Source organism: Pseudoliparis swirei, chromosome 10 (genome assembly GCF_029220125.1).
Source record: "Pseudoliparis swirei isolate HS2019 ecotype Mariana Trench chromosome 10, NWPU_hadal_v1, whole genome shotgun sequence".
Lineage (NCBI taxonomy): Eukaryota > Metazoa > Chordata > Actinopteri > Perciformes > Liparidae > Pseudoliparis > Pseudoliparis swirei.
In genome coordinates, this window is record NC_079397.1 from 5,340,238 (window position 1) to 5,353,060 (window position 12,823).

The 12,823-nt window shown below is 41.4% G+C and overlaps 2 protein-coding genes across 5 annotated transcripts in view; one reads left to right on the top strand and one right to left on the bottom strand.

Annotated features, from left to right (window-relative positions):
* Positions 1–12,823, top strand: part of chrm2a (cholinergic receptor, muscarinic 2a) — a 125,894-nt gene that overhangs the window by 88,139 nt on the left and 24,932 nt on the right. The gene's annotated exons all lie outside the window — the stretch shown is intronic.
* Positions 1–12,823, bottom strand: part of ptn (pleiotrophin) — a 48,469-nt gene that overhangs the window by 12,645 nt on the left and 23,001 nt on the right. The window contains exons 2-4 of the mRNA XM_056424426.1: positions 5,341–5,435; positions 3,896–4,069; positions 808–969 (exon numbers count right to left, since the gene is read on the bottom strand). Coding sequence (XP_056280401.1) covers positions 808–969; positions 3,896–4,069; positions 5,341–5,434 — 430 coding nt within the window. The 5' untranslated portion in view covers position 5,435. The remainder of the gene's footprint in view (positions 1–807; positions 970–3,895; positions 4,070–5,340; positions 5,436–12,823) is intronic.

Genomic DNA, 12,823 nt, shown 5'->3' on the forward strand with positions numbered 1-12,823 from the left:
TTAGAAAGTCCGCGGATAAGTCTTGTAAAGTCGGCTTCAGTCAAAGGCTCGTTTTGGCTGTTTGCGAACGCAGCCATTGTACTTTTGTTTGTGGGCCAACCAAAACGGCCCGTCTGCGTAGGCATTCGTTCAGATGGAATCATGTGATCGTCAGATTAATGCAGGTGGAAGAGGATTGTTTGGGCCTTCTGCTGGAGGGATGCTGGAAGTCGGCAAAAATAGCAACTTTAATGAAGTTATCTGAGAGAGAGTGCAGGAGAAGACTCTGTACGACTGTAGATGAGTGAATGAACTTTCACATTTCCACAATTCCCGATGGAGAAAAGGCAGCTTTTACAACAACAAAAAAAGATGAATTTGCTCCTTCTTCTTTTTAGCGAATATTTTAATTTTTTATTTAAACAGACTAAATAGTTCACGACTGAAAACGACCAAATGGACTATGGCTTGTTAGAGCGCTCAATTATACGTTGCTTTGTCCAGAGTGAATTATTTTTTTCTGCAGATATTTTAAAGTGCTACTGGCATTTCTTCAATAAATGTTATTGTGCCAATATGTTTCTTTCTCAGCGAGCACAAAGGAAAGTGTCACTTTTCTCTTTATGAATTATTAAAGGCATCCTAAAAGTTGCCATCCTGAATGGTTGAAGTTGTGTTCTGCACCAGAAAATATCACATCTTTTGTTCCAGTGCCTACAATCTCGTGTTATCTTTTTTTTGAGGACGCGATGATTCATGAACTGTGCACCCCCGCTGTCCGCCGAGAGTTGCATTCGATGGAGTGATGATTCATTCCTCTTGGTTTACCTTGCAGCTTAGTCTTGGGGATTTTCCCACAGGGCTTGGTGGCGGTGACAGTGGCGGCGCAGGTCGCATCCATGAGCGCTCGCTTCAGCACGCCCGTCCTGTTCTTCTTGCCTGCCGCCAGATCGCACTCCCCCCAAGCCTGGAAGTCGTACTTGCATTCCCCTGCAGCACACACAGGAAGACAGAAATACTTCATTAGGTACTTTGTGTTCAGTGAAGGAGGTATAATACGGGAGAAATCAAGCAGAAAACCTGATAAAACCAAAACACAATCAAATCTAGATTGTGTTTGGTGATCCCAGTTGTTCTGCTTGATTTCTTCTGTATGCCTCTTCGAAGACCCAAATAAAAGCAGTCAATCGAAATCAGTCAATGAATCAACCCCCTTGGAGCCAGAGGAGTTGTGAGAAACACACTGTGAATGGTTGTTTGATGAATGCTTTGTATTAACGCCGTTATCCCCTTCCTATCAATAGAAACCGTCCAAGAGCCACAAGAACATATCACGAGACACTTGTTTAAACCGAAATACAAAATGCTCATTTCTTTTTCCGAAGAGCAGCAGATGCTGCTTCGCTGTTCTGATTCCGTTTTTCCTATATAATGAAACCCGGCAACAGATGAATGTAATCAGAAGCCGCCTGGCTCCTGTACATCCTGGCAATAATAAACTGACAGCACAGAAGTGAAAGTACTTTTATCAGCACCTGTAATAAATGGGCTTTCATTTGATATGAAAGCACTTTTAAACTCCACGCCGAGAGGATGCAAGCAGTGGCCAGTGTGTTGGTGTGTGTGTGTGTGTGTGTGTTTGTGTGTGTGCACTATGTCCATGTCTCTCACATCTCCCTCCATTATTTTGTTGCCACTCTAGTCGGGCTCCCTGGAGGCCGTGACACTCATTCGTCAGCTTCCTCTCACATGAAAGCGTCGGATCCCTTGTCACTGCCCCTGAGATCCCCGGGTGCTCATCAGAGGAGGGGGAGAGGGGAGATAAAGGGTGAGGAAGGGAGCGAGGGAGAGACGGGGGCCATTGTTGCAAGAATCCTACAGGGACTTCCGGACCATCCAACTTTAAAAACCTCCGCCTCTATAATTTGTCTCTGAGAGATAGAGAGAGGGGGAGGGAGAGAGAGAGAGAGAGCTTCCTGGCTGGCTCCTGGGAGTTTCACAGGCAGCCCATGTCCTCTTAAAGGTGCCATCTTATACAAGTAGGCAACAACATGGTTGTAGCTGTGTGAACACACTCACTTATAACCATGCATCCAAACAGAGTCCTATTTAGATCTCAGGGTGATTCATTATTTATAATCGGGCCCTGTCAAAAAATGTCAGCACCAGTTTCAAATACTTTCTAAGAAGAACATTTTAAGGTTATCGTTCGAAAGTGGTCAAAAGATATTGTCGCACTTTTCAACATCAAATCCCTTTTTTAGGTGCTTTATGTCTATGATTTCGTGCACATATATCTTGACTCCAGAAAGACTCAGAGAAAAAGAACTGATTCCTAATTTACACATTGTTACACGGTTCTTGATCTTATATCTACAGCCACATAATGTTAATGCTCATACAGTATGCTGATTCATTTCTGAATACACCATTTTATTGCAGGGTCTTTTCCCACCAATTCCAACACATTTCTTGTGGCGTGGGCAACACATGTTGCAGTAGTCATTTATCGTTAGGATTTGCTAAAGCATCCTCACACCTAAAATGCTAAATCTTACCAAGTATCATTGTCTATTTAGTTGAAAAAATATATATACTTACACTTAATATATTGTAAGACACAATCACCACAACAAAGTTAAATATATAGATTAAGGCACAGGTTATTTTACTGCATCTTTTTTTGTGAAACGATTATGCTTTTTACAGGCACACAACAAATAAATAAAATGAAATATAGCTCAAAAGGAGTGTCCCAAGCTAACGTCAAGTTCGCTTTTCATCTTGCAAAGCCTACATATTAAATCTTATTTTAAGAAATCCTATTGTATTTCAGAAAATCAAAAGATTGTTTTACTAATTCCAAAAAAAACACCTTGTATTTGTTTAACCCTCCTGTTACCTTAGGGTCAATTTGACCCCATTCAATGTTTAACCCTCCTTTTACCTTAGGGTCAATTTGACCCCATTCAATGTTTAATGTCGGTGTTCTTTCGGGTCAATTTGACCCCAGGCTGTTTTTCACTGTCAAACATATAAGAAATATCAACTTTTTTATATATTTAAAGGGTTATTTAGGTAGTCAACAAACAAACATAAAGTACCTCACACTTAAACTTGGAAAACAATATTAATTCTTATAATTTTCTGGAGGTTTTAATTGCTGGGGTCAAATTGACCCCGAGGGTAAAATATGTCAGTAAATATAAAGGTAACAGGAGGGTTAAACATTGAATGGGGTCAAATTGACCCTACGGCAACAGGAGGGTTAAACAATCTTTCTCTCAGCGTCAAATGAAAAAAGGCTTCTACATGTACAACACAAGAGAGGCCCCTTCTTCTCTTTAATTTCCTATTTGTTTTATTTTCTATAGTAACTTCCTAGAATTTAAAGGCCAGAGGCATAATAGTTATTGCAACTACCCCAAAAGTTTTACTGCTATAATCTATATAGCTAGTTAGCGGGACCCTGATTTCCTGCAGTGTGTTCATCACTCGTGACAGGCTCATTGCAGAGCAGCATGCTCTTGCCTGACAGGCCTTACTGGGGGAACAAAAGTCCCCTAGGGTTGTCACTGCAAGACATTTCAGCTGCGAAGGCTGCACCGTCTCTAACCCAATAAACAAATGACAAAGCAGGACGATTATTCTATCGTTTTCCATGTCGATGTATCACATTTTCTTTTTTGTACCTCTAATCAGCCAGCTTTCTCATTCCTATTGTACAAACGGGAGCATTGTTTGTGTGAGTGACAGGCCAGCATACATTATGAGTAGATGTGGGGTGAGAGAGAGCCAGGAGCCGTGTGTACATTACACGTGGGTGACGCGACACATAGGCCTGCCAAACGTTATATTCACGAATACTATTTCAAAGTGTTCAGATGTGTTAAGAAATGGATGTGTCCTCCCCGACCTCCAAACTTCTTCTTCCAGTTGCAGGGGATCTTGCAGCGTTGGGTCTTGATGGTCTGCTTGCAGTCGGTTCCGGTGCGTGTTCCCTCCCTGGTGCCGAGTCCACAGTCCCCTTCGTTGGCTACGCACACACTCCACTGCCAGTCCCCACAGTCTGACTTGCGCTCCTTCTTTCCTGCAGGATCAAACATACAACAGTTTTTATTTGTCTTACATTGATGAGGACAACTCCTTTTCGCTGTACAGGCCTACATTTTTTATTTTACACTTTTTTTCCCCATGGATTTTAGCAGGCAATTTATGGATTTAGGTTTTAAGACAAGAAATGGTGACTGCGTGTTGCAGTGTCTGTGGATATTTAACCCTTCTTGAACATTTTTATATTATTTTAAGTCAGATGTAATGAGTTTAGTGCTAATGCTATTTTTCAATTTGAATTAATTTAGTTTACTTGAATTTAAATTAGACAAATGTTTTGTTTTTTTACCCAAGTGGGAATTACCGGACTTATTTAGCTTTTCTTGTAAGTTATTGCTCTGTTTCTGCAAAATTCTCAACAGAGACCAATTAATTCAACCCCAAAGGCTATTTACATTTTCAAATATTGTCAAGAGTTGTGTCCAACTAAATAAGTTGTTAGGCTGCTGGGGGACGTTTAGGATACACTGAGCACCTATCTCCTCTTTTCTCCCTCCTTGTGGATGAATTTTCATCTCTCCATCACACATTACTAACTATACTTTCTCCCTGGAGTCCTTTTGACTTCACGTCTCATGGGGTCATCGGACCCTATGAGACGTCATAGATCCTATCTGCCTGATGGATCATCGAGGTCTGGATCATGGAATATAACTACTACCAACTATTCATACACTCTGTCATATTCATTGATTGTGTGGTTACTGTGTTTTAATTTGTGTGTTATGATTCCTTCTGTACACATGACATCTATTACACCTGTCCATCCTGGAGAGGGATCCTCCTCTGTTGCTCTCCTGAAGGTTTCTTCCATTTTTTCCCCCGTGAAGGGTTATTTTTGAGTTTTTCCTGATCCGATGTGAGGTTTTGGGACTGGGATGTCTATATGTACAGATTGTAAAGCACTCTGAGACAAATTTGTAATTTGCGAAAATGGGCTAAACGAATAAACTGAATTGGATTGAATTAAACTGTTAGTGACATTTATAACAGTGCAGCATTATAGGGGGGGGGCGGGGGGTGATAGCACTGCATGTCCCTTCATTGGGACAAGTTATTGTTATTTTTATGAGGTTAATTGACACATTGCTTCTCAATCATCAAAGTCGTAGCGTGTAGTTAATGTTGAACATCATGGGGCTTCTGTTATTAATATACCATGTCAAGGCAATCTAAACCTGCAGAGATGGATACGTCTATGGATGTTTCAAAAGTTGAAGAGACTTTCCAGGGCTTTGCAAACTTCACCTTGTTTCTCCGCTTTGCCGCCTTCAGCTGCCATCACCGTTAGCACCAGGAGTGCCATCACGGCCACCCGTGTCCACTGCTTCTGTCCATTCATACTGAAAGAGAGACAATACCATTGTTAGAGCAGAACCCTGCTTTCTTTAACCCTTGTGTTGCCTTAGGGTCATTTTGACCCGAATCAATATTACACCCTCCCCCCGCCTTAGGATTAATTTGACCCCATTCAATGTTTAATGTCGGTGTTCTTTCGGTAGTCAACAAACAAACATAAAGTGCCTCACACTTAAACTTGGAAAACAATATTAATTCTAATAATTTTCTGGAGGTTTTAATTGCTGGCGTCAAATTGAACCCAAAGGGTAAAATATGTTAGTAAATATAAAGGTAACAGGAGGGTGAAACATTGAATCGGGTCAAAATGACCCAAAGGCGGGGGGAGGGTGTAATATTGATTCGGGTCAAAATGACCCTCAGGCAACACAAGGGTTAAAAAAACAGACCAACTAAATTGGGGGAACCAAAGATCTGCATAAAAGGACGACGTCACTTAAAAGCTGTTCTATAAAAAATGGGTTTTAAGAAGTGATTTAAAATAAAGAAAATGCTCCTCTTCAGTGCAATCAAGGAGTGTTTTTAGAATGTCAAGTGCCACTTGGCCCACTTAGATGTTGATTAATGATCTCTTATTTTGAAAACACATCATTTTGAGAATATTTAAAATGTGCCGGACTAGACACATTCAATTGTTTAGTAGGACAGGGTGACGAGAAGGAAGAAGAGGAAAAGCGATAGTCCCAAGTCTCATGGGACAGAAGAATTGCGTGGGGAATTTCCATTTCTCATCTGGTGTCATTTCCACAATGCTGGATTCCAATATCAACATTTTGATTGTCTGCGATGCCACGACACTGTCAGTCACGGATGTGCTTGCTGTCAATCTTTGTGACACCTTGTCAACGGTAGATAAAGTCCAACACACAAGTTTGATTTGTTAAAACCTAAAACAGATTATGCGAGTGAATTCAACGACAGGCTGACAACCTTAGATTGAGGCGGCAATGTGGCAAAATGTTGTCTTCCAACATGCGTTTGCTGTGATTAAAAAATATCTACGTTGAAATTACCCAATGAAATCACTAAGATAAAGAACATTTCCAAGAAAAAAGGCACTGTGGACTTTCAAAAGATAAGAAAACCTTATCCTTCACTTAAAGTGTTGGCTTCTTGCTGCAGTGCTGGCATGAAATACTTTGATTGAGCACTCTATATAGTGGTTTTAAGAAAGGAAACTCTTGGAATGGAAGTGAATTAACCATTTCTCTGAAGCCATAGCTTCCTATGAGGCGACATGTTGCCCCTCCTCTTGAGGTCAATACGTGAAATGGAAGTCTCTCGCTGCCATGTTGCTCCTATTTCCAGAGTATGACAGCATAATGGATGTCTGAGTGCATTTGACTATTATTCGGCAGTGTAACGCTTTGATAAGAACATTTGGGGAATGCCAACTTATTGGACATCTACTTCTGCTTTTCCAGAAGTGCACTTTCCCTCTTTTTCTTCAATAGTCAGACACACCTCCAGCTTGATTCTTTGTGAAAGTGAGAAGAGGACTTTTATAGATATTTTTTCTTTCAAGTACTAGCCTCTTATTCTCATGAGTCATACTCACATCATTTCACTAAAGCAATGGGGTTTTTATTTCGGCTCAATTGACCGCAGGACACATCATCCTTCATCGTCACATTTTTTTGTCCTGCATGAAATTTGTTTTATTTTTGAGAAATACTGATGAATTTTTCAAACTTCTTAGACATATCACATAGTTCTGCCTAGATAGCCAAGTAGCCGAGCACCAAAGAGAAAAGGCACCATCAATCATCGCTCAACCTGTCCCCAGATTCTAAGCTAGATATTTAATGCAGGATATTACTATTAGCTGAAGGTTTAGTGAGTTGAAGCTTTTCAAATAAAAAGTAATGTAATACCTTAGACCTTGTAGTATGAGTGCAAGTTTAAAAATCTGCTAAATTAATATGAGTTTCATGTTGCTTATGGGGTGCCAAGCACAGCTCAATTGCAGTGCATGTGACCTCTTGGAACAAATACTTTTTTTGGAACATATTTATAAATTACGAAATAAATAACTTCAAGGTGTGCCACCCAATATATGATTACTTTTGGGATTGTGAGCATTTAAACCATTCATTTCAATATATATATATATATATATATATATATATATATATATATATATAAGCCACCAAGGTAATGTCTGGCATTTTCTAGGTGAGAAATGTAACTATTTATTTTTTCTGGTTTGCCAATTATTTCCTTGATGAATCATTTACTCCAGGGATTCCCAAAGTGTGGTGCACGCACCCCTGGGGGTGCGCGAGCTGCCTCTAGGGGGTGCGCGAGAGGAAAAATGTAATGGTGTAATGGTGTAATAATTAATATTAAACATTCTCAGGGCTCTCAAGTGTCATTTCGGTCTTAACCAGTGGCGTCCCTAGGCTAAAAAACCCGGGGCTAAAGCCCCGGATGTTTTTTAATTAGCACCGAATGTTAATTTAAAAAAATAAAAAATAAAGATTTGGCACACAAGTGGTTAACACCTCCAGGTCGCACGTGACGTCATTCACCCAAAGCAGCGGAGTCAGACTGGCAGCAGGCGCACGTAACAGCAAGCTGCTGTCTGAGAGTTTCTATGTCTACAAATTTCGCTGCTTCACTCCTCTGGGCTAAGCCCAGCGCCGCCGCTCCCATAACGCGCATCGCTCCCCCCCCGTCAACAACTCTTCTCGGCTCGATGCCGGCGCGCGTAACGCCCAGCCGTGATGCGCGCACAGGTGAGCACACTCTCACTAGCACCCCCGTCAACAACTCTTGCATTCTGTTGCGTTTTTTTTTTTAAGGTGTGGGGGATTGGGGGTGCGTGAACCCGGTCGGGATGTAGAAGGGGGTGCGTGGTCTAAAAAGTTTGGGAACCCCTGATTTACTCAATGAAATGTAGAAAATATTTTATTTTTATTTTTTTTAAGCTGCAAATTAGCACATTTGAGAAGCTGGAACCAGAGAGGTTTTTATTTTGATGATAGACAATTATGGGATAATTAGTCAATTATAAAAGTAGCTGCAAATACATTTTCTGTGGATCGACTAATCAATTAATCACTTATCTTTTCTGCTCTATTTTAGATATTTGTTGTTAAAATATACCACACTATTAAATCATCTGTTACGTAATTATGCTTGAATAAAAAAACATAAAAACAACAACACAGTATTTGAGAAGAAAAAAAGAGAAACGGTCCTTTTTACCAGAGAATGCTGTTTACTCTGGGGAGCCCAAAACGACCACATTCAGCAACAGCTTGCAATCAAGGTCAGAAACATAAATAAAGTGTGGAAGCAACAGGATAACTGAACTTTAGGGGGTTTCTTTAGTTGAAACATAAGAAACCTCCAGTAATCAGTGTGGCTCATGAGCTAGTGAGAATTAGTCCTATCAAACCCTCCATTGATTCAGACACAGCTGTGGGCTCCTGGTATTAACGAAGGAGGAAAGCCAATACTGCCCACCAATCGATGGACCTTCAGCGACTACTTGTTTGCTCGAGCAAATACACACCAGAGGTTCCAGCACTCTGGAGCCCAGACAAACGGCAGATACAAAACGCTCCCCTTCTCTCTCATTACTAACGCCTGTCGAGTACATGCAAGGAGAATCTATCCATCGGCCCACTATCCGATCCTTTGAGGCGGCAGGAATAAAGGAGTACTCAGTATCATGAATTATCATTATAAGACCCTTCAAGGAGTGTTTTGAATTGTTCTGGCTGAACAAGAAAAAAAGATTTTGACCAATACCACGCTGTGAGAAATGTACTTTAGTTTCTTTAATTTAAACCAATAGCCTTTCAAATGCCAGTTCCTAGTCCGAGAACTAGTCTAAATACATATGGGGAGCATGTAATTAGAGCAACCGCACCTCTGTGGTGTGTGGTGTTAATGATGGACACACATATCATCAGAGCGCACATGTATGCTTCTAAAATCACTTAGCTGCGCATGAATTATGGATGTTTTTTTAATAACTCTTTGCCCCTGGAGGTAAATAATCAAACACTCTACATTCTAATATGGTCCATTAAAACACTTCAAGCAATTAAAAAACAAACATCTTATATTATCTATATTTGACAACAAATGGAACATTGTTTTAACATTGTCCTATTTACCAGCTTCCAATTTCAGTCCAGGAGGCAGACACAGTCACCTCGTTTAAGAGTAGACTTAAGACCTTCCTCTTTGACAGAGCTTATAGTTAGGGCTGAATCAGGTTTGCCCTGGTCCAGCCCCTTGATATGCTGCTATAGGCTTATAGCTGCCGGGGGACGTTTTAGGATGCACTGAGTACCTATCTCCTCTTTTCTCTCCTTAGGGATGAATTTTCATCTCTCAATCACACGTTACTAACTCTGCTTTCTCCCCGGAGTCCTTTTGACTTCACGTCTCATGGGGTCATCGGACCCTATGAGACGGCATAGATCCTATCTGCCTGATGGATCATCGAGGTCTGGGTCGTGGAATTCCTGCTCCTGACTACGCCACTGTCCTGTTGAGACTCCGCCCACTGTTGAGACTCCGCCCACTCCTCCTCCCCACCGCCATCTGCCTGATGGATCGTGGAGGTCTCCATCGTGGAATAATGCCTACTATGAACTATTCATACACTCTGTCATATTCATTGAATGTATTTTAACTCTAATCTGTCCTTCTGGTCACATGACATCTATTGCATCTGTCCATCCTGGAGAGGGATCCTCCTCTGTTGCTCTCCTGCAGGTTTCTTCCCTTTTTTCCCCCTGAAGGGTTATTTGGGAGTTTTTCCTGGTCCGATGTGAGGTTTTGGGGCAGGGATGTCTATGTGTACAGATTGTAAAGCACTCCGAGACAAATTTGTAATTTGTGAAATTGGGCTATACAAATAAACTGAATTGAATTGAATTGAATTTATCAGGGAACCAACCATGACAGCAGGACAGATGGGATCAAGCCTCTGTGCACTATCTCTCATCTGCTGAGTAATAAGTAGGGTTGGGTACCGAAAACCGGTGCCAATATTAGGCACCGGTATCGTTTTAAAAGTACCGGTTTAGCACAGGTATCAGAAAAAACCCAAACGATACCCATCCCTTGTAATAAGAGCGAAGGCAGCCAAACAGGCTCCATGGCGTAAAGGTTCCTGGTCAACTACTGAACAACAGGCAAGCCAGGTCCAAAAAAACTAAGCATAATTCCCCATAATGCAATGGGGAAAGTTGTGGACAAAACATGCTGCAATAAGCAGGTCTTGTCTTGTGCAATAAGATTTTCTCGACAATCTCCCGCTGTTGCCTTTCCGTTTTTCCACAGCCACTTGAAGTCTTGCTTGTACATTTCACATGGACGTGTAATTGGAAGCAGAGGGCAGTTTCCTTCCAAGTGATGAACACTGGTCTCCAGTGGAAAAAGACCTCACAGGTCACATGGGCCTCGTCCACATGCCACAATGAACCCTGAGAGGAAAGAACTGACCATGTTCACCTCTCTCTCTCTTTGCTATGTGGAAGGTAATAATCGGACTCACAGGTCCCAGCATACAAAAACACACACATCTGAGGCACAGCAGTCTTGAAATCTTTTCATGCGGTCGTAATAGTAATGTAGGAGAGCCTGAAACAAACAGTCCATAAAACAAGGAAGTAGCTGCTGGTTGCATCTCACTGTACCTGCACATAACACATGCCAAGACTTGTGGATGCTAATGTTGCTCCAATGTCTGCTGGAAAATATGTAAATAGGTCACAGTATGGTATGTAGACCTTGTTTGTTGCCCCCAAGCAGCCAATTAACATCTACTAAAACATCTCTTTTTGCTGATGTCCAGCATTTATATGTTATGTTATGAGATGAAATGAATAATAATTTTAAAAATCCTTTTAGATGCCATCCGCGGTCATATTTTCAATCTATATGCAAGCGTATATGATATGATATATACCTTTATTCGTCCCACAGTGGGGACATTTCAAAATATTTATTTATAGTATAGCGTCCATCCATCAATCTGTATCTTTTAGCGAGAGCCACAGTCCTCTCTTTTAAGCCCGCCCACTTTTTAGCGGCCCAATCAAATGCGAGTACCTCAGCGAAAGACATCATGACGTGTTTAACTGGGAGTGTAACGTTTTCTCATTGTTGTTTTGATGTAGAGGTGTACTCCTGCTTTTTTATTCTTTATTATTGACTTTTAAATATTTTTTTGTATGGACATTGTTTTTTTAGCTCTTCTGGAAAGTTGTCACTGAGAAAAATCTCGGTTTGACTGATGCTTGTATCCTCTCTCTCGGTAAATGTACGCCCCTTACCTGCAAATACAGATGAAGAAAGTGAATTCTGCGTGAATATATCAACTTGGATGAACATGAACCACGATGTTTAGAAAATGGAAAAACTGAAGAAAACACATTTTATTGACAGATGTTTCTCTACTGTTCACAGTTTGTTTATCTTAAGAGGCAGACGATGTCCTTGGGAAGAGGACGGAGTCACTTCTGAGTGGCTTTCTCATCTCGGTAGTAATAATTCAGGAGAGGAGCGACTGCCTCGCCGAGACACAGGGCGCATTGCAAGGATTGACAGGAGTTTCTCGCTCTGTGCGTTCCTTGAGCTGAGCTTTTGAGAGATGGAATCAGAAGTTTATCGACTTCAGGAGGGGCCTCTGAAAAAAAATATATAATTTTAAAAAAGCAAAGCTGCTGGACCTCTTAATTGAGGCGCGCCACCACTTCTCATGTGTTAAGGTGCACATGATTAGAGGGAAAATGGCACACATTTTCCGACTTGTGTTTTGTAAAGGTCAGACAGTGTGGGGGTGGGGGGAGAGAGTGTGTGGAGAGGGTCCCCGCTATCTCTCAGAACAGCCCTGGAGGAGCCCACAGGGAGCCGCGCTCCGGCACAAAAACAGTGTGTGGCGCTTTGTGTGTACGTGAAGGTGTGTGTCTGCCTTTTTTTGTGTGAGCGTGTGTGTGTGTGTGCTGTGTTTTCAGGCCAAGTTTTGAGAAAGTGAGCTCAGTTTGCGGTTTTCAGAATGATGGGGCTTGTATAATGATAAAAACAGAATAATAAGGATGACAAACAATAGGTCTGTGAGAGCACCGGAGCTGAACCAGCTGAAATTGAAGACTTCCATTTCTGCGTGAATGCCTCCATTACGCTGATCGTATCATATCTACGCCTCCAAAACACCCACTCATCTCCCTGCCCTCTTTTTCTTTATTATTTTCGCTCTTATGAGGACATTAGGAGCCCTGTGCTGTCGCTGGTATACGACAACCTCCAGTGGTTATCAATTACCCTCGTTCTATAGGATTATACAACTGCAGGACCACAAAACAAGGCTGTATTCAAGTTACTTTGCAAATGCAACTCCACTCAC